Source organism: Oncorhynchus masou, chromosome 32 (assembly GCF_036934945.1).
Source record: "Oncorhynchus masou masou isolate Uvic2021 chromosome 32, UVic_Omas_1.1, whole genome shotgun sequence".
In the NCBI taxonomy this organism is placed as follows: Eukaryota; Metazoa; Chordata; class Actinopteri; order Salmoniformes; family Salmonidae; genus Oncorhynchus; species Oncorhynchus masou.
Window position 1 is genome coordinate 80,248,742 of NC_088243.1, and position 22,463 is coordinate 80,271,204.

Consider the following 22,463-nt stretch of genomic DNA (forward strand, 5'->3'; position numbering starts at 1 on the left):
TACTAGTAGACTAGAGGAGTAGTAGACTAGAGGAGTAGTAATAGACTAGAGGATTAGTAGAAGACTAGAGGAGTCGTAGACTAGAGTAGTCCTAGACTAGAGGAGTAGTAGACTAGAGGAGTAGTAGTAGACTGGAGGAGTAGTAGTAGACTGGAGGAGTAGTAGTAGACTAGAGGAGTCGTAGACTAGAGTAGTCCTAGACTAGAGGAGTAGTAGACTAGAGGAGTAGTAGTAGACTAGAGGAGTAGTAGTAGACTAGAGGAGTAGTAGTAGACTGGAGGAGTAGTACTAGACTAGAGGAGTCGTAGACTAGAGTAGTCCTAGACTAGAGGAGTAGTAGACTAGTGGAGTAGTAGTAGACTAGAGGAGTAGTAGTAGACTAGAGGAGTAGTAGTAGACTGGAAGAGTAGTAGTAGACTGGAAGAGTAGTAGACTAGAGGGGTAGTAGACTAGAGGGGTAGTAGACTAAAGGAGTAGTAGTAGACTAGAGGAGTAGTAGTAGACGATAAGAGTAGTAGTAGACGAGAGGAGTAGTGGACTAGAGGAGTAGTAGACTAGAGGAGTAGTGGACTAGAGGAGAAGTAGACTAGAGGAGAAGTAGACTAAAGGAGGAGTAGTGGACTAGAGGAGTAGTAGTAGACTACAGGAGTAGTAGACTAGAGGAGTAGTAGAAGACTAGATAAGTAGTAGTAGACTAGAGGAGTAGTAGTAGACTAGAGGAGTAGTAGTGGACTAGAGGAGTAGTAGTAGACTACAGGAGTAGTAGACTAGAGGAGTAGTAGAAGACTAGATAAGTAGTAGTAGACTAGAGGAGTAGTAGTAGACTAGAGGAGTAGTAGTAGACTAGAGGAGTAGTAGTAGACTACAGGAGTAGTAGACTAGAAGAGTAGTAGAAGACTAGATAAGTAGTTGTAGACTAGAGGAGTAGTAGTAGACTAGAGGTGTAGTAGACTAGAGGAGTAGTAGTAGACTAGAGGAGTAGTAGTAGACTGGAAGAGTAGTAGTAGACTGGAAGAGTAGTAGACTAGAGGAGTAGTAGTAGACTAGAGGGGTAGTAGACTAAAGGAGTAGTAGTAGACTAGAGGAGTAGTAGTAGACGATAAGCGTAGTAGTAGACGAGAGGAGTAGTGGACTAGAGGAGTAGTAGACTAGAGGAGTAGTGGACTAGAAGAGAAGTAGACTAGAGGAGAAGTAGACTAAAGGAGGAGTATTAGACTAGAGGAGTAGTAGTGGACTAGAGGAGTAGTAGTAGACTACAGGAGTAGTAGACTAGAAGAGTAGTAGAAGACTAGATAAGTAGTTGTAGACTAGAGGAGTAGTAGTAGACTAGAGGTGTAGTAGACTAGAGGAGTAGTAGTAGACTACAGGAGTAGTAGACTAGAAGACTAGATAAGTAGTTGTAGACTAGAGGAGTAGTAGTAGACTAGAGGTGTAGTAGACTAGAGGAGTAGTAGTAGACTAGAGGTGTAGTAGACTAGAGGAGTGTGTGTGTGTGTGTGTGACTTCGTTGTTAGCTGCGTGTCTCTCCCTCCAGAGACTCTGCACCGTCAGCCTTGCTCTGCGTTTTCAACTTTTACTCTACATATTTAATGGAAGCCATGTTACTCTGGCCACAAAAGCATCGCTGCTATTTCTGTCCTTCTCAGACAGCACGCTCTGTTTCTCTGTCTCCCACCATCTCTGCTGCCTTTTCAAAACACCAGTTCCCTGAAACGCAGTACAGAGCTAACTACAAAAGAGCTCACCCTCAATGTTTCACAATGATCTATCAGGAGACATCTGTGTGTGTTAGAGAGTGTGTGTACAGTATGCATGTTAGGGGGAGAGAGAGAGAGAGAGAGAGAGAGAGAGAGAGAGAGAGAGAGAGAGAGAGAGAGAGAGAGAGAGAGAGAGAGAGAGAGAGAGAGAGAGAGAGAGAGAGAGAGTGTGTGTGTGTGTTAGAGAGTGTGTGTACAGTATGCATTTTAAGGAGAGTGAGTGTGTGTGTGTTAGAGAGTGTGTGTACAGTATGCATGTTAGGGTGAGTGTGTGTGTGTGTGTGTGTGTTAGAGAGTGTGTGTACATTATGCATGTTAGGGAGAGTGTGTGTGTACCTGCAGACACTGCAGACGAAGCAGGTAGGGTGGTAGGTCCTCCCCAGAGCAGAGACCACCTCCCCGGTGATGAATCCGTCACAGCGGTCACAGCGTGTCCCGTACAGACGCTGGTAGTCTGACGTACAGATGTACTCACCACTCTTCTGATAGAACCCAGATCTAGCCAGGCCACACCCACACACTGGAGAGAGAGTTGGTGGGAGAGAGAGAGAGAGAGAGAGAGAGAGAGAGAGAGAGAGAGAGAGAGAGAGAAAGAGAAAGAGAAAGAGAAAGAGAAAGAGAAAGAGAAAGAGAAAGAGAAAGAGAGAGAGAGAGAGAGAGAGAGAGAGAGAGAGAGAGAGAGAGAGTTGGTGGGAGAGAGAGAGAGTTGGTGGGAGAGAGAGAGAGAGAGAGAGAGAGAGAGAGAGAGAGAGAGAGAGAGAGAGAGAGAGAGAGAGAGAGAGAGAGAGATGGTGGATTGGGTTAAAGACTGAACACTCAAACTATTCTACATGAAAAACCATGGTAAAAACAAGTAACAATCTAGAAGAAAAAACATACACCTATTTAGGCGAGGTGCTGGCGAGCGGAGTAGAAAACTTGAAACTGCTACAGTAATTCCTCAACTTTAGTTGAGGTGGCAAAGCTATTCTATATCCTGGGTTTGGACCCAGTTGGTCACATCTGCCCCACTTCCACAGTAAACTGTTGGAAATGAGCCAATTAGTGTTTTTATGTGGAGCTCAGAGGGTTGTTCAGTGGTGGTTCTGACAGAGGTATTTTGTTGGGTTTCATTAAGTTTCCTCGTCCCTGCTTCTCCACACAGAACAGCCCACCCTCATTACAGACAGGCAGACATAGACATGGTGTGTGTGTATGTATATTTGCATGCTTGCCATTGGAGGCTGCTGAGGGGAGGACGGCTCATAATAATGGCTGCAATGAAGCGAATGGATTGGCATCAAACCATGTGTTTGATATATTTGATACCATTCCATATTCCGCTCCAGGCATTACCACAAGCCCATCCTCCCTATTTAAGGTGCCCCAGCCTCCTGTCGTGCGTGCCTCCTTGCGTGTGTGTGTGTTTCCGGGTGTCGGGTATACAGTTTGTGTACACTTGGCTAACAGTTTTGTGTGATGTGAAAATAAAGACAATGTGGAAAACAAATTTCTCCGGAAGGTCCAGAAAATATTCCTTCATTGGAGATAAATAAGATGGAACAAAATACCCTTTCCTACATGTTCCCCCCGAGAAGAGAGAAAGAGAGGAATGGAAAGAGAGAGAGGGAGAGAGAGGGAGAGAGAGAGAGAGGGAGAGGGAGAAAGAGGAATGGAGAGAGAGAGGAATGGAAAGAGAGAGAGAGAGAGAGAGAGAGAAAGAGAGGGAGAGAGAGAAAGAGATGAATGGAGAGAGAGAAAGAGATGAATGGAGAGAGAGAGGAATGGAAAGAGAGAGAGAGAGAGAGAGAGAGAGAGGAATAGAGAGAGAGAGGAATGGAAAGAGAGAGAGAGGAATGGAAAGAGAGAGAGAGGAATGGAGAGAGAGAGAGAGAGAAAGAGGAATGGAAAGAGAGAGAGGGAGAGAGAGGGAGAGAGAGAGAGAGGGAGAGGGAGAAAGAGGAATGGAGAGAGAGAGGAATGGAAAGAGAGAGAGAGAGAGAGAAAGAGAGGAATGGAAAGAGAGAGAGAGAGGGAGAGAGGGGAATGGAAAGAGAGAAAGAGAGGAATGGAGAGAGAGAGGAATGGAAAGAGAGAGAGAGAGAGAGAGGAATAGAGAGAGAGAGGAATGGAAAGAGACAGAGAGGAATGGAAAGAGAGAGAGAGGAATGGAGAGAGAGAGAGAGAGAGAGAGAGAGAGAGAGAGAGAGAGGAATGGAGAGAGAGAGAGAGAGAGAGAGAGAGAGAGAAAGAGGAATGGAGAGAGAGAGAGAGGAATGGAGAGAGAGAGAGAGAGAGAGAGAGAGAGAGGAATGGAGAGAGAGAGAGGAATGGAGAGAGAGAGAGAAAGAAAGGGAGAGAGGAATGGAAAGAGAGAGAGAGAGAGAGAGAGAGAGAGAGAGAGAGAGAGAGAGAGAGAGAGAGGAATGGAAAGAGAGAGAGATGGAAGGAATGCAGTTTGGAAACCTACCAAAAAACAAATTGGCAAAAACAAATTCAATCCCCCTTAGACAATTTCCTGGGTAAAACGTTCCACTGTAATAGTGAAGGTGTAAACTTGGCAGTAGAAAATCTTAACAGTATATTTGACCTCTCAGCTTCCCTATCAAATCTAAAAATCTCAAATAGAAAACCGAAGAAAATTAACAACAATAATCTAAGAAAGAAATTGAGAAACCTGTCCAACCAAAAACACAGAGACCCGGAAAACCTGAGTCTACGCCTTCACTATGGTGAATCACTAAAACAATACAGAAATACACTACGGAAAAAGAAGGAACAGCATGTCAGAAATCAGCTCAATGTAATTGAAGAATCCATAGACTCTAACCACTTCTGGGAAAATTGGAAAACACTAAACAAACAACAACACGAAGAATTATCTATCCAAAATGGAGATGTATGGGTAAACCACTTCTCCAATCTTTTTGGCTCTATAACAAAGGATAAAGAGCAAAAACATATACATGATCAAATGTAGATCTTAGAATCAACTATTAAAGACTACCAGAACCCACTGGATTATTCAATTACATTGAATGAGTTACAGGACAAAATAAAAACCCTCCAACCCAAAAAGGCCTGTGGTGTTGATGGTATCCTCAATGAAATGATCAAATATACAGACAACAAATTCCAATTGGCTATACTAAAACTCTTTAACATCATCCTTAGCTCTGGCATCTTCCCCAATACTTGGAACCAAGGACTGATCACCCCAATCCACAAAAATGGAGACAAATTTGACCCCAATAACTACCGTGGAATATGCGTCAACAGTAACCTTGTGAAAATCCTCTGCATTATCATTAACAGCAGACTCATACACTTCCTCAATGAAAACAATGTACTGAGCAAATGTCAAATTGGCTTTTTACCAAATTACCGTACAACAGACCATGTATTCACCCTGCACACCCTAATTGACAAACAAACAAACCAAAACAAAGGCAAAGTTTTCTCATGCTTTGTTGATTTCAAAAAAGCCTTCGGCTCAATTTGGCATGAGGGTCTGCTATACACACTGATGGAAAGTGGTGTTGGGGGTAAAACATACGACATCACAAAATCCATGTACACAAACAACAAGTGTGCGGTTAAAATTGGCAAAAAACACACAAATTTCTTCACACAGGATCGTGGGGTTAGACAGGGATGCAGCTTAAGCCCCACCCTCTTCAACATATATATATCAACGAACTGGCGCGGGCACTAGAAAAGTCTGCAGCACCCGGCCTCACCCTACTAGAATCCGAAGTCAAATGTCTGCTGTTTGCTGATGATCTGGTACTTCTGTCACCAACCAAGGAGGGCCTACAGCAGCACCTAGAACTCATGCACAGATTCTGGCAGACCTGGGCCCTGACAGTAAATCTCAGTAAGACAATAATAATGGTGTTCAAAAAAAAGGCCAGTCACCAGGACCACAAATACAAATTCCATCTAGACACTGTTGCCCTAGAGCACACAAAAAACTATACATACCTTGGCCTAAACATCAGCGCCACAGGTAACTTCCACAAAGCTGTGAACGATCTGAGAGACAAGGCAAGAAGGGCATTCTATGCCATCAAAAGGAACATAAATTTCAACATACCAATTAGGATTTGGCTAAAAATACTTGAATCAGTCATAGAGCCCATTGCCTTTTATGGTTGTGAGGTCTGGGGTCCGCTCACCAACCAAGACTTCACAAAATGGGACAAACACCAAATTGAGACTCTGCACGCAGAATTCTGCAAAAATATCCCGTGTACAACGTAGAACACCAACTAATGCATGCAGAGCAGAATTAGGCCGATACCCACTAATTATCAAAATCCAGAAAATAGCTGTTAAATTCTATAACCTCCTAAAAGGAAGCGATTCCCAAACCTTCCACAACAAAGCCATCACCTACAGAGAGATGAACCTGGAGAAGAGTCCCCTAAGCAAGCTGGTCCTGGGGCTCTGTTCACAAACACACCCTACAGAGCCCCAGGACAGCAGCACAATTAGACCCAACCAAATCATGAGAAAACAAAAAGATAATTACTTGACACATTGGAAAGAATTAACAAAAAAACAGAGCAAACTAGAATGCTATTTGGCCCTATACAGAGAGTACACAGCGGCAGAATACCTGACCACTGTGACTGACCCAAAATTAAGGAAAGCTTTGACTATGTACAGACTCAGCGAGCATAGCCTTGCTATTGAGAAAGGCCACCGTAGGCAGACATGGGTCTCAAGAGAAGTCAGGCTATGTGCTCACTGCCCACAAAATGAGGTGGAAACTGAGCTGAACTTCCTAACCTCCTGCCCAATGTATGACCATATTAGAGAGACATATTTCCCTCAGATTACACAGATCCACAAAGAATTCGAAAACAAATCCAATTTTGAAAAACTCCCATATCTACTGCCATCAAAACAGCAAGATTTGTGACCTGTTGCCACGAGAAAAGGGCAACCAGTGAAGAACACGCACCATTGTAAATACAACCCATATCTATGCTTATTTATTTTATCTTGTGTCCTTTACCATTTGTACATTGTTAAAACACTGTATATATAAATAATGACATTTGTAATGTCTTTATTGTTTTGAAACTTCTGTATGTGTGATGTTTACTGTTAATTTTTATTGTTTATTTCACTTTATATATTCACTTTATATATTATCTACCTTACTTGCTTTGGCAATGTTAACACGTGTTTCCCATGCCAATAAAGCCCTTGAATTGAAATTGAATTGAATTGAGAGAAAGAGAGGAATAGAAAGAGAGAGAGAGAGAGAGAGAGAGAGAGAGAGAGAAAGCGTGGAATGGAAAGAGAGAGAGGGAGAGAGAGAGAGAGAGAGAGAGAAAGCAAGGAATGGAAAGAGAAAGAGAGAGAAAGCGAGGAATGGAAAGAGAGAGAGAGAGAGAGAGAGAGAGAGAGAGAGGAATTGAAAGAGAGAGAGAGAGAGAGAGAGAGAGAGAGAGAGAAAGAGAGAGAGAGAGAAAGAGATGGAGATGGAGAGAAAGAGAGAGATGGAGAGAAAGAGAGGCATGGAGAGAGAGAGAGAGAGAGAGAGAGAGAGAGAGAGAGAGAGAGAGAGAAAGTGAGAGAGAGAGAAAGAGATGGAGATGGAGAGAAAGAGAGAGATGGAGAGAAAGAGAGGCATGGAGAGAGAGAGAGAAAGAGATAAGACAGAGAGAGAGATAGAGAGATGAAGGAGAGAGAAAGAGAGGGGGAGAGAGATGAAGGAGAGAGAGAGAGAGATGAGAGAGAGAGAGAAAGATGAGTGGGAAAGAGAGACGACGTGTTATTTGTTCTAGTAAACAGAGTTAGTATTCTCCACAGCTATTTGTCTGTAAGGTCAAGTGAAGAGATAAACTATAGTAACTCTAGTGGGTGTGGTTCCTAAAAAGGTCAGTAGTACTTCTAAAGGAGGATCAATATGTTTAAATCAAATCAGTGAATCACCATTTTGCTCTTTTGCTCTCTCTCTCTGTCTTCCTCTCTCTCTCTCCCTCTCTCTCTCTCCGTCTCCCTCTCTCCGTCTCCCTCTCTCCGTCTCCCTCTCTCCGTCTCCCTCTCAATTCAATTCAAGGGGCTTTAATCTTGCTGCTAGGTCACAAATCTTGCTGCAGTGATGACACACTGGTATTTCACCCAGTAGATATGGGAGTTTATCAAATTTGAGATTGTTTTTGAATTCTTTGTGGATCTGTGGAATCTGATGGAAAAATGTGTCTCTAAAATGGTCATACATTTAGCAGGAGGTTAGGAAGTGCAGCTCAGTTTCCACCTCATTTTGTGAGCAGTGTGCACATAGCCTGTCTTCTCGAGAGCCATGTCTGCCTACGGCGGCCTTTCTCAATAGCAAGGCTATGCTCACTGAGTCTGTACATAGTCAAAGCTTACCTTAAGTTTGGGTCAGTCACAGGTGTCAGGAATTCTGCCACTGTGTACTCTCTGTTTAGGACATTCTAGTTTGCTCTGTTTTTTGTAAATTCTTTCCAATGTGTCAAGTATTTATCTTTTTGTTTTCTCATGATTTGATTGGGTCTAATTGTGCTGCTGTCCTGGGGCTCTGTGGGGTGTGTTTGTGTTTGTGAACCAGGACAAGCTTGCTTAGGGGGCTCTTCTCCAGGATCATCTCTCTGTAGGTGATGGCTTTGTTATGGAAGGTTTGGGAATTGCTTCCTTTTAGGTGGTTGTAGAATTTAATGTCTCTTTTCTGGATTTTGATAATTAGTGGATATCGGCCTAATTCTGCTCTGCATGCATTATTTGGTGTTCTACGTTGTACACAGAGAATATTTTTGCAGAATTCTGAATGCAGTCTCAATTTGGTGTTTGTCCCAAATTGTCTTGCTTGGTGAGCGGACCCCAGACCTCACAACCATAAAGGTCAATGGGCTCTATGACTGATTCAAGTATTTTTAGCCAGATCCTAATGGTATGTTGAATTTGATGTTATTTTTTTGGTGGTATAGAATGCTCTTCTTGCCTTGTCTCTCAGATCGTTCACAGCTTTTTGGAAGTTACCTGTGGCGCTGATGTTTAGGCCAAGGTATGTATAGTTTTTTGTGTGCTCTAGGGACCTTTTTTGGAGCACCATTATTTTGGTCTTACTGAGATTTACTGTCAGTGCCCAAGTCTGGCAGAATTTGTGCAGAATATCTAGGTGCTGCTGTAGACTTTCCTTGGTTGGTGACAGAAGCACCAGATCATCAGCAAACAGTAGACATTTGACTTTAGATTCTAGTAGGGTGATCCCGGGTGCTGCAGACTTTTCTAGTGCCCTCGCCAATTCGTTGATATATATGTTGAAGAGGGTGGGGCTTAAGCTGCATCCCTGTCTCACCCCACGGCCCTGTGGGAAGAAATGTGTGTTTTTTTGCCAATTTTAACCGCACACTTGTGTACATGGATTTTATAATGTCTTATTTTTTACCCCCAACACCACTTTCCATCAATTTGTATAGCAGACCATCATCCACATTGAGTGGAAGGCTTTTTTCCCCCGTCTCCCTCTCCCCGTCTCTCTGTTTCCCTCTCTCCCTCTCTGTTTCCCTCTCCCCGTCTCTCTGTTTCCCTGTCCCCGTCTGTTTCCCTCTCTCCCTCTCCCTGTCTCTCTGTTTCCCTCTCTCCCTCTCCCCCTCTCTGTTTCCCTCTCTCCGTCTCTCTGATTCCCTCTCTCCGTCTCTCTGTTTCCCTCTCTCCGTCTCTCTGTTTCCCTCTCCCCGTCTGTTTCCCTCTCTCCCTCTCCCTGTCTCTCTGTTTCCCTCTCTGTCTCTCTGTTTCCCTCTCTCCATCTCTCTGTTTCCCTCTCCCCATCTCTCTGTTTCCCTCTCTCCCTCTCCCCGTCTCTGTTTCCCTCTCTCCCTGTCTCTCTGTTTCCCTCTCTCCCTCTCCCATCTCTGTTTCCCTCTCCCCGTCTCTCTGATTCCCTCTCTTCCCTCTCCCCGTCTCTCTGTTTCCCTCTCTCCCTCTCTCGGTTTCCCTCTCTCCCTCTCTCCGTCTCCTTTTTCAATCACTTTGGTGCAATTTTCACAACTTTAGGCACACAAATCTAAACATATCATCAACATGGCTCGTTTTAAAACTCACATTTTCAATTGACTGAGTACAACAAACAAATACCACTCTGCACCAACTTACACATACTAACCCATAATGACAAAACCCAAAATAGTTAGATTTTTATAGATATATATTTTTTTCATAGATATATAAATATTTGTATTTACAAAAGTATTCAGACCCTTCACTCAGTACTTTGTTGAAGCCCCTTTGGCAGTGATTACAGCCTCGAGTCTTCTTGGGTATGACACTACAAGCTTGGCACACCTGTATTTGGGGAGTTTCTCGCATTCTTCTCTGCAGATCCTCTCAAGCTCTGTCAGGTTAGTTGGGGACCGTTGCTGCACAGCTATTTTCAGGTCTCTCCAGAGATGTTCGGTCGGGTTCAAGTCCGGGCTCTGGCTGGGCCACACAAGAACATTCAGAGACTTGTCCCGAAGCCACTCCTACACTGTCTTGGCTTTGCTTAGGGTTGTTGTCCTGTTTGAAGGTGAACCTTCGCCTCAGTCCAAGGTCCTGAGCGCTCTGGAACAGGTTGTCTTCAAGGATCTCTCTGTTCTTTGCTCTGTTCATCTTTCGCTTGACCCTAACTAGTCCCCCTGCTGCTGAAAAACATCCCCACAGCAAGATGTTGCCACCACCATGCTTCACCACAAGGATAGTGCCATTTGTCCTCCAGAAGTGACACTTGCCTTTCAGGCCAAAGAGTTCAATCTTGGTTTCATCAGACCAGAGATCTTGTTTCTCATGGTCTGATTCCTTTAGGCGCCAAGCTATAAGCAGGGCTGTCATGTGCCTTTTACTGAGGAGTGGCTTCTGTATGACCTGCTTGGTGGAGTGCTGCAGAGATGGTTGTCCTTCTGGAATGTTCTCCCATCTCCACAGAGAAACTCTGGAGCTCTAACCGAGTGACCATTGGGTTCTTGGTCACCTCCCTGACCAAGGCCTTCCCCCCTGATTACTCAGTTTGGCCGGGTGGCTGATCAGGGATGATCAGCTCTAGGAAGAGTCTTGGTGGTTCCAAAATGCTTCCATTTAAGAATGATGGAGGCCACCGTGTTTCTGAGAACCTTCAATGCTGCAGAAATGTTTTGGTACCCTTCCCAGATCTGTTCCTTGACACAATCCGGTCTCGAAGCTCTGCCAACAATTGCTCTGACATGGACTGTCAACTGTGAGACCTTATCTAGACAGGCGTGTGCCTTTCCAAATCATGTCCAATCAATTGAATTTACCGCAGGTGGACTCCCATCAAGTTGTGGAAACATCTCAAGGATGATAAATGGAAACAGGATGCACATTAGCTCAATTTCAAGTGTCATAGCAAATAGTTTGAATACATTTGTTATAATTTAGAAAAACCTGTGTTTGCTTTGTCATTATGGGGTATTATGTGTAGATTGATGAAAAAATAATAATATTTAATCTATTTTATAATAAGGCTGTAATGTAACAACATGTGGATAAAGTCAATGGGTCTGAACAGTGTATCTGATGCTTTCTTCATCTACTGACACTGAACGACTGACTTTATTCTCAACAAGCTCTAAACTTTACATTGGATACAGACAAATTACATATAGATTTTATTTGCATTAAACTTGAAAAATGTGTGAATACTGGTACATGGTTAAATACTGTACCTGGTGTTCACCCTTTATTATTCAGTGTAGTCCGCACTTCAAAAATATCTGGTCAGAAAATTGTATCATGCATTTCTTGCTATTGGATTAAATCTTTAGTTAAAATGACTAAACGTTGAGCCTATCGTTATCTGAAGTATCGTGACTAAACAACATGTTCTCATGTGTTTGGTTAACTCCAACGAACGCTCAACGGTTCAGAACATCAAACAGTGGGATTACAACTGTTATACATGTTTTGTTTTGTGCTCAGAATCCTGAAAATATAAGACTTGCATCTGAAATATTTACCAAAGTGATTGACAAAAAAAAACAGTTCAGCCATTAAGTGAAATTGGTAAAGTTAAAGATGAAGGTTTAAAACAGAAAAACAACCCCTTGGTTACATTCAGCCATGTATTAAGACTGGGCTTTCTAACTTGTTGTGGACAGATGGTGCAGTAGTGGTTTAAGCAGCAAGCTGTTGTGCAGTAGACTGCAGGTTTAATACAAACTCTGGGCACTTTGTTTTCATAGTGGACAATTATATATACACTGCTCAAAAAAATAATGGGAACACTAAAATAACACATCCTAGATCTGAATGAATGAAATATTCTTATTAAATACTTTTTTCTTTACATAGTTGAATGTGCTGACAACAAAATCACACGCAAATTATCAAATGTATCAACCCATGGAGGTCTGGATTTGGAGTCACACTCAAAATTAAAGTGGAAAACCACGCTAGAGGCTGATCCAACTTTGATGTAATGTCCTTAAAATGAGTCAAAATGAAGCTCAGTAGTGTGTGTGGCCTCCACGTGCCTGTATGATCTCCCTACAATGCCTGGGCATGCTCCTGATGAGGTGGCGGATGGTCTCCTGAGGGATCTCCTCCCAGACCTGGACTAAAGCATCCGCCAACTCCTGGACAGTCTGTGGTGCAACGTGGCGTTGGTGGATGGAGCGAGACATGATGTCACAGATGTGCTCAATTGGATTCAGGTCTGGGGAACGGGCGGGCCAGTCCATAGCATCAATGCCTTCCTCTTGCAGGAACTGCTGACACACTCCAGCCACATGAGGTCTAGCATTGTCTTGCATTAGACAAAACCCAGGGACAACCGCACAAGCATATGGTCTGAGGAGCTCATCTCGGTACCTATTGGCAGTCAGGCTACCTCTGGCGAGCACAGAGGGCCGTGCGGCCCCCCAAAGAAATGCCACCCCCACACCATGACTGACCCACCGCCAAACCGGTCATGCTGGAGGATGTTGCAGGCAGCAAAACGTTCTCCACTGCGTCTCCAGTCTGTCACATGTGCTCAGTGTGAACCTGCTTTCATCTGTGAAGAGCACAGGGAGCCAGTGGTGAATTTGCCAATCTTGGTGTTCTCTGGCAAATGCCAAACATACTGCACGGTGTTGGGCTGTAAGCACAACCCCCACCTGTGGACGTCGTACCCTCATACCACCCTAATGGAGTCTGTTTCTGACCGTTTGAGCAGACACAATGCACATTTGTGGCCTGCTGAAGGTCATTTTGCAGTGCTCTGGCAGTGCTCCTCCTGCTCTTCCTTGCACAAAGACGGAGGTAGCGGTCCTGCTGCTGCGTTGTTACCCTCCTACGGCCTCCTCCACGTCTCCTGATGTACTGGCCTGTCTCCTGGTAGCGCATCGATGCTCTGGACACTACGCTGACAGACACAGCAAACCTTCTTGCCACAGCTCGCATTGATGTGCCATTCTGGATGAGCTGCACTACCTGGGCCACTTGTGTGGGTTGTAGACTCCATCTCATGCTACTACTAGAGTGAAAGCACCGCCAGCATTCAAAAGTGACCAAAACATCAGCCAGGAAGCATAGGAACTGGAAGTGGTCTGTGGTCCCCACCTGCAGAACCACTCCTTTTTTGGGGGTGTCTTGCTAATTGCCTATAATTTCCACCTGTTGTCTATTCCATTTTCACAACAGCATGTGAAATGTATTGTCAATAAGTGTTGCTTCCTAAGTGGACAGTTTGATTTCACAGAAGTGTGATTGACTTGGAGTTACATTGTGTTGTTTAAGTGTTCCCTTTATTGTTTTGAGCAGTGTATATTTTTGACTGCTTCTCCAGACGTTCCAGCAAAAAAGGCCAAATTTCACCTTGAATCTGGAGTGATCTCTCTGGGTAATGACACACTCCTAGTCATGATTCTATCATATGCATTATATCATCTTCCTTTGTGAGCTGTATTGTCCCAGTGGACACGGACACACACAATCCATCCCGCCACACACACACACACACACACACCCTTCAACAATAACTAATTGTATCCTTAGTTCATGAGTGGAGTGTATTGACTTATCACAGCTAAAGAATATTAATAGTTCTTCACTATGAACTAGTCTTTGTCACTAGTCTTTGTCACTAGTATGAACTAGTCTTTCCCAAATTGCACCCTATTCCCTATTTAGTGCATTACGTTTGACCAGGGCCCACTATGTACAGTAGTGAGAAGAGAGAGAGAGAGGGGGGCAAGGAAAGTGAGATAGTAAAAGAGCAAAAGGAAGAAGGAAGAAGGATAGAGAGAGAGAGAGAGAGAGAGATCCAGCTAGTATTGGGAGATAACTATAGGGCTTGTGAGTGAGTGATGTGTGTGTGCCGGCCACATCTCTCGAACCACGGAACAATGGCAGTGCTTCAAACACAACGTCCCAGTGGAGTTGAAAACAGGGAGAAGCAGCCAGAAAGCTGACCACAAAACCACATAGCACATGATATCTGACAGGAGAGGACAAACAAACACAAACAGACCCCACAGAGCTCCAGGACAGCAACACAATTAGACCCAATCAAATCATGAGAAAACAAAAAGATAATTACTTGAAACATTGGAAAGTAATTCACAAAATAACAGAGCAAACTAGAATGCTATTTGGCCCTAAACAGAGAGTACACAGTGGCAGAATACCTGACCACTGTGACTGAACCAAACTTAAGGAAAGCTTTGGCTATGTACAGACTCAGTGAGCAAAGCCTTGCTATTGAGAAAGGCTGCCATAGCCTGTCTTCTCTTGAGAACCAGGTCTGCCTATGTGCACCCTGCCCACAAAATGAAGTGGAAACTGAACTGCACTTCCAATTCCACTTCCTAGCGAAAGAGCGAGAGGAGACAGAGAGAGAGAGAGAAAATACAGTATTATAAGTACATCTAGATGGAAAACATACAACAGTAATGGAAATACATTTGATTGACTATTTGAGCTAAATATGGCATGCTGAATGAGTTAATCATGTCTCTCATTCCCTCTAAATCTCTTTCTTGCTCAATCTCTCTATTTCTCACACTCTCTATTGTTCACTCTTTCTCTTTTCATCTCTCTCCCCCCTCCCTCATCTCTCTCCCCTCCCCCATCTCTCCGGCAGTTACCAGCCTTTTGAAATCTGTGGCACACACTAAGAGTATGTTCCCAGACACCACCAGACCTGGCCAGACTTCAAACACAGAAACCACTCATATCATTAACCAAATGCATCTCATTACCATAGCATCAGGCCATATGACAGCCTAAATGCATTTAGTGGGACTGGTTGCATCTGAAATGGCACCCTATTCCCTATATTGGGGAGGCAGGGTAGCCTAGTGGTTAGAGCGTTGGACTAGTAACCGAAAGGTTGCAAGTTCGAATCCACGAGCTGACAAGGTACAAATCTGTCGTTCTGCCCCTGAACAGGCAGTTAACCCACTGTTCCTAGGCCATCATTGAAAATAAGAATTTGTTCTTAACTGACTTGCCTAGTAAAATATTGTGCATTGATTTTGACCAGGACCCATCAACAGTAGCACACTAGACAGGTCAGAGGGTGCCATTTGGGATGCAGGGTAGGTGGTTTTGGTGAAAGGTCCACCTGTTCTTGGTCATCACATTGTTACCCTGTGTGTTGAGTGACCATTGGTTGGATGTTCTGGGCAGGAACGTCCCCTTTCCCCTGGTTGCCATAGGAACCATTAACCTTCCGTGGTTGCCCTAGAGACAGTGGCATCCCATGCAAAAGGCTGAGGTGGAGCGGCAGCATTTTGTGTTCCCAAATCTCTCTTAGTTACCAGGAAATGACAATGGGGTCTCTACGGGGTGAAAAGACACACTGCTGCGAGTGTTATAGGCTAAGCAGTTCAGGGCTGGGTGGTGATGTGTTGTTCTGTGCCTATCCCTGACAGGGCAGCTGTGGCTTGGCCCATGACGAAAGCTCTGGGGAACTGCTTTTTACTACTTCTAATCAGGACCACATGCTCTGTGAAAGGCTGTAGCATTGTGTTAAACCAGGGATGGGCAACAATGATGGGGTGGGGGAAATTTTCTAAAACATTTAATGCAATTCTACTCATTTTGCCATGGGGCGTAGAGAAATTACGCAGTTTTACAGCTCATTTCTACACAGTGTGGAGAGACGTGTGCAGTTGTTAGTGGCAGTAACTCAGTAAGTCATTAACTCAGTGACTCCGTAAGTCAGTGACTCCGTAAGTCAGTAAGTCAGTAAGTCAGTAAGTCAGTAACTCAGTAAGTCAGTGACTCAGTAAGTGAGTAACTCAATGACTCAGTGACTCAGTAAGTGAGTAACTCAGTAAGTCAGTAACTCAGTAAGTCAGTGACTCAGTGACTCAGTAAGTCAGTAACTCAGTGACTCAGTAAGTCAGTGACTCAGTGACTCAGTAAGTCTTCCACTCTCTCTCCATCATGCCTCCCCACCTCTGCTCCTTTTCTCTCACCGTTCCTCTCTTTGCACTTGTGTTAAATCTCTGTGATGAATCGTTTCACAAATGTCTGTCCTCTCTATGGAGTCTGTTAGCCATACTACTGTAGCTACAGGCTGTATTCCAAATGGCTCTATATATAGTGCACTACTATTGACCGGGACACTGCCACAGACCCAGTAGGGAATAGGGTGACATTTGGGATATCCACACAGTCTAATTGTTTAACTGCTAATGTCAACACTATGCTAATACACCAAGCCTGGGTATAAGGCTGCTGGCAAGGACAATGGCACGTACACACACACATACACACACACAGAGTGCAAGGGCATTGGTACTGTAAGGACCATGTAGGACTACCTCCAGCAGGGACAGGATATAGCAGCTCCTCCCAACCTCCCCATAAATCCTATGTGACCCTACATGTTCTACTCTGTGTTCCTTACCCACTCTCCTCCTCATCGGCACGTTCTCCAACTCTTCCATTCTCTCCCTCCCCCGCCTCTCCTCTATTCCTCTCCTCATGTCTTTCCTTGCCTACTGAAGCTTCGGGAAACGCTTCAGCTGTAATTAATGTACTCTTACAGACAGAGCCAAGAGAGAGGGCTGAAGGGATGGAGGGTGAGAAAGAAAGAAAGAAAGAAAGAAAGAAAGAAAGAAAGAAAGAAAGAAAGAAAGAAAGAAAGAAAGAAAGAAAGAAAGAAAGAAAGAAAGAAAGAAAGAGCTGAGAGGGATAGACTTTTAGTTAAATTGTTAAGGTGTTAATGAAGACTCCAGGGTAAAACAGTGAATTTGAGCCAGTCTCTCCAGATCTCAGGCAGTCAGACCTAACTAAGCAGCTTGTGGACAAAACAAAACTCAATTTGATGATGAGCAGACAAGACGTCTTACTCAGACATACAGAAGGAACAGAGGGAACCCTCATTAAGAACACACATACATAAATCCTAAAACCTAACCATAGTCACTAGGGAGGAAAAGACAAGGAGAAGTTAACACATCACCAACCAATAAACACTGCTGAAACGTATGAGAAAGAACTGGGTGAGCGTGTACACAGCCATCACAGATCAGAATCTCTCACTTACAGAGCCACACACACACACACACACACACACACACACACACACACACACAAGGGAGAGACAATAGACAGGGTGGGCGAGCGTGTACACAACCATCACAGATCAGAATCTCTCACTTACAGAGCCACACACACACACACACACACACACACAAAAGGGAGAGACAATAGACAGGGTGGATGAGTGTGTTTATCCCCTCAAGCAGTGATCCTTTAGGAGACTAGATGCAGGATAATTCCCGTTTCATCCCAAATTGTACAGTATTCCCTAAATAGTGCACTAATTTTGACCAGAGCTCTATATAGTGAATAGGGTGTGTTTGAGACAAAGGTTGTCTTCGATCCTAAATCCAACAGCTTCTGGAGAGAAAATCACAGCTGCCTAAACTCATCTCCCTGGAATCTTGCAATATCTCCCTAGTAACCACACATTAGCTTGGTGATTGGAGCAACGTGGCAGAGGTTGCTATAGCTACAGGAAGCTCCCATCCCCTCTAATACACATCGCTCTCTCTCAATTCAATTCGAGGGGCTTTATTGGCATAGGAAACAAATGTTAACATTGCCAAAGCAAGTGATATAGATAACAAACATAAGGGAAATACATTTTTTTTTAAATTGAAGAGTAAACATTACACTCACAGAAGTTCCAAACGAATAAAGACATTCAAAATGTCTTATGTATATATGCAGTGTTGTAACAAATGTCATATTATGTATATATATATATATGTGCAAATGGTTAAAGTACAAAAGGGAAAATAAATAAACAAATATGGGTTGTATTTACAATGGGGTTTGTTCTTCACTGGTTGCCCTTTTCTTGTGGAAAAAGGTCACAAATCTTGCTGCTCTGATGGCACACTGTGGAATTTCACCCAGTAGATATGGGAGTTTATCAAATTCGAGTTTGTTTTTGTATTCTTTGTGGATCTGTGTAATCTGATGGAAATATGTCTCTCTAATATGGTCATACATTGGACAGGAGGTTAGGAAGTGCAGCTCAGTTTCCACATCATTTTGTGAGCAGTGAGCACATAGCCTGTCTTCTCTTGAGAGCCATGTTTGCCTACGGCGGCCTTTCTCAATAAGCAAGGCTATGCTCGCTGAGTCTGTACATAGTCAAAGCTTTCCTTAAGTTTGGGGCAGTCACAGTGGTCAGGTATTTTGCCACTGTGTACTCTCTGTGTAGGGACAAATTTTGTATTTTTTTTTATTTTACCTTTATTTTACTAGGCAAGTCAGTTAAGAACAAATTCTTATTTTCAATGACGGCCTAGGAACAGTGGGTTAGCTGCCTGTTCAGGGGCAGAACGACAGATTTGTACCTTGTCAGCTTGGGGATTTGAACTTGCAACCTTTCGGTTACTAGTCCAACGCTCTAACCACTAGGCTACCCTAGAAATAGCATTCCAGTTTGCTCAATTTTCTTGTTAATTCTTTCCAATGCCTCAAGTAATAATTATATTGTTTTCTCATGATTTGGTTGGGTCTAACCTCTCTCTCTCCATCTCTCTCTGCCTCTCTGCCTGCTCCTTTCATTAAGGGAAGTTTTACCAGAGACAAACAGATACAGGACTCTTTCAGTAGTCCTGATACTCTGGACATTGGAGAAATCTATTTTGACTCACAAAACTGCTGACAGAAGAATTGTATGGTTTTGGAACCTGACGCGTGCGAGTGAGTGAGTATGTGAGTGAGTGAGTGAGTGAGTGAGTGAGTGAGTGAGTGGAGTGAGTGAGTGGAGTGAGTGAGTGGAGTGAGTGAGTGGAGTGAGTGAGTGGAGTGAGTGAGTGGAGTGAGTGAGTGGAGTGAGTGAGTGGAGTGAGTGAGTGTGCGCGTGTGTGTGATTGAGAGAGCGTGTATCTCCCTAAGGAGCTGTCCATATGGAACATGCATTTAGACCACTGTAATGCCTGGTAGCTGTACTGGAATGGGAGAGTGCCACTTTAGCTACCAGTGGAAAATGTGGTCAGTGTGTCATTAGGCCACGATACACAGTGTGCTACCATTAGCAGTAATACAATATGTAATCCAGCACGATCCGTGTGTCCTCGCCAGGGTTTCTGTTAGCCAGTAATACAATATGTAATCCAGCACGATCCGCAGTCCTCGCCAGGGTTTCAATTAGCCAGTAATACAATATGTCATACAGCACGATCTGTGTGTCCTCGCCAGGGTTTCTGTTAGCCAGTAATACAATATGTCATACAGCACGATCCGTGTGTCCTCGCCAGGGTTTCTGTTAGCCAGTAATCCAGCACGATCCGCAGTCCTCGCCAGGGTTTCAATTAGCCAGTAATACAATATGTAATACAGCACGATCCGTGTGTCCTCGCCAGGGTTTCTGTTAGCCAGTAATACAATATGTAATCCAGCACGATCCGTGCGTCCTCGCCAGGGTTTCAGTTAGCCAGTAATACAATATGCAATCCAGCACGATCCGCAGTCCTCGCCAGGGTTTCAATTAGCCAGTAATACAATATGTAATCCAGCACGATCTGTGTGTCCTCGCCAGGGTTTCTGTTAGCCAGTAATCCAGCACGATCCGTGTGTCCTCGCCAGGGTTTCTGTCAGCCAGTAATACAATATGTAATACAGCACGATCCGTGTGTCCTCGCCAGGGTTTCTGTTAGCCAGTAATACAATATGTAATACAGCACGATCCGTGTGTCCTCGCCAGGGTTTCTGTTAGCCAGTAATACAATATGTAATACAGCACGATCCGTGAGTCCTCGCCAGAGTTTCTGTTAGCCAGTAATACAATATGTCATACAGCACGATCTGTGTGTCCTCACCAGGGTTTCTGTTAGCCAGTAATACAATATGTAATCCAGCACGATCCGTGTGTCCTCGCCAGGGTTTCTGTTAGCCAGTAATACAATATGTCATACAGCACGATCCGTGTGTCCTCGCCAGGGTTTCTGTTAGCCAGTAATACAATATGTAATACAGCACGATCCGTGTGTCCTCGCCAGGATTTCTGTTAGCCAGTAATACAATATGTAATACAGCACGATCCGTGTGTCCTCGCCAGGGTTTCTGTTAGCCAGTAATACAATATGTAATACAGCACGATCCCCAGTCCTCGCCAGGGTTTCAGTTAGCCAGTAATACAATATGTCATACAGCACGATCCGTGTGTCCTCGCCAGGGTTTCAGTTAGCCAGTAACAGCTGGCCTTTGGCCGTTATTTTTTTTTAGAAAAGCCAATAAATAAAATTGCTTCCGGCCAATTGTCCGAGAGAAGAAAAAAAAGAATGTGAAATAATACTTTTTAGCCTATTCATTGATGTAAATACCAGATGATGTAAATACACTTTACCAGTCTTTCTTTTTAGTCTATGGATTAATGTGCATCATTTAGTGGAATTAAATTGGCACGTGTGTATATTCGTTACGTATCTTATTTATCACACGTACACGCCATACAGATAGAGACTTTGAGCAGAAAATCTGTCAGTCAGACAGCGTTTTTATAGGCCCAATCATTGCACAAAAATTCTAAATGCAATCATGTGTTAAATCTTTTTAGAAACTACGATTAAAAAGAGCTAATATTTTTATATTTCAACTGGTAATTGAAGCACGTGCGTTCCTTTCCATTCGCCATTCAAATGCATAGGCAAGGGAAGGCAGGCTTCATTTGCACATCTCACACCACTGCAGTGAGCTGGAGGCAGTATGCAGTTTTAAAACATAACATAACAGCTACTTAATTGTTTGAAACCTGAATGTTTTACTACATATGAGGGTTAGGGTTATATATTAATTACTACATAAATTATTTTATACAGACTTCCATCTGCCAACTGAAACCAATAGTCTAATATTTTATAGAGACTTCCATCTATCAACTGAAACCAGTAGTGTAATATTTTATACAGACTTCCATCTATCAACTGAAACCAGTAGTCTAATATTTTATACAGACTTCCATCTATCAACTGAAACCAGTAGTGTAATATTTTATACAGACTTCCATCTATCAACTGAAACCAGTAGTGTAATATTTTATACAGACTTCCATCTATCAACTGAAACCAGTAGTCTAATATTTTATACAGACTTCCATCTATCAACTGAAACAAGTAGTCTAATATTTTATACAGACTTCCATCTATCAACTGAAACCAGTAGTCTAATATTTTATACAGACTTCCATCTATCAACTGAAACCAGTAGTCTAATATTTTATAGAGACTTCCATCTATCAACTGAAACCAGTAGTCTAATATTTTATACAGACTTCCATCTATCAACTGAAACCAGTAGTCTAATATTTTATACAGACTTCCATCTGCCACCTGAAACCAGTAGTCTAATATTTTATACAGACTTCCATCTGCCAACAGAAACCAGTAGTCTGTTTTTCTCCTGTTCTATTGGTATTCAACTTTCTTTCATTGTCCGATAAAATGCAAACTGTTTTGTTGTAAAGGTAACTTTAATATCCTGAAACTGTACATTTATATTCATATGAGAGGAATAAACGATCATGTTTGATAGGCTAATGCTACTTGCTAGCATAGTTAGCTGTGTTATTGTCTTGCAAGCTACATTTTGCTAACAAGAAAATAAACCCTTTAATTGTCTGCACATGCTTGTGAATTCTTACGTTATTCAAGAGTCTAATATGTTTTAGATGAAAAATTGATCAAATGTTTTAATAGTTTGTAAGCTTATTGACTAGTGGCGACTGTGATACTGGTATTTACGGTCAATTTAGAGCTGCAGAACAGTAATGTCACATTGCCAGCCACAACGAAAGATAAGGCAACAATGTATGTATATTGACAAAAATAATGTACATACTATTAAGTTGAAATTTTGTTGTGCTGCCTCTCCTAAATGTTTGTTAATAAGAATGGTCTAAGACATTCTTACTATTCCATACAATACATGATACAGTTAGTGTATTCATACTGTAATTGTATGTTCCACAGTTTATTTTCTACACCATATCAATGTATTTTCCATAGTGTTTTGCCTTGGACTGAGATTACCAGGCTTCTTCTCCAAGCCATAATCAGTCGCTCTATAATGGGTTTAAATAGAAGGTTAAACACGATTAGTGCTCTCGGTAATGCATGAGAAATCAATTATCATAATGTTGAGCTCTGGATCTAATGTGAATCAATACAGTAAGGGAGAGATACGACCAATGAGTGAAGGGTGTACAGAAGGGGTTGTATATATATATATAAATATATATGC

At 43.0% G+C, this 22,463-nt stretch overlaps 1 protein-coding gene across 1 annotated transcript in view; it reads right to left on the reverse strand.

The window, feature by feature from the left end:
• Positions 1-22,463, reverse strand: part of LOC135527123 (actin-binding LIM protein 3-like) — a 117,513-nt gene that overhangs the window by 63,456 nt on the left and 31,594 nt on the right. The window contains exon 3 of the mRNA XM_064955771.1: positions 2,094-2,277. Coding sequence (XP_064811843.1) covers positions 2,094-2,277 — 184 coding nt within the window. The remainder of the gene's footprint in view (positions 1-2,093; positions 2,278-22,463) is intronic.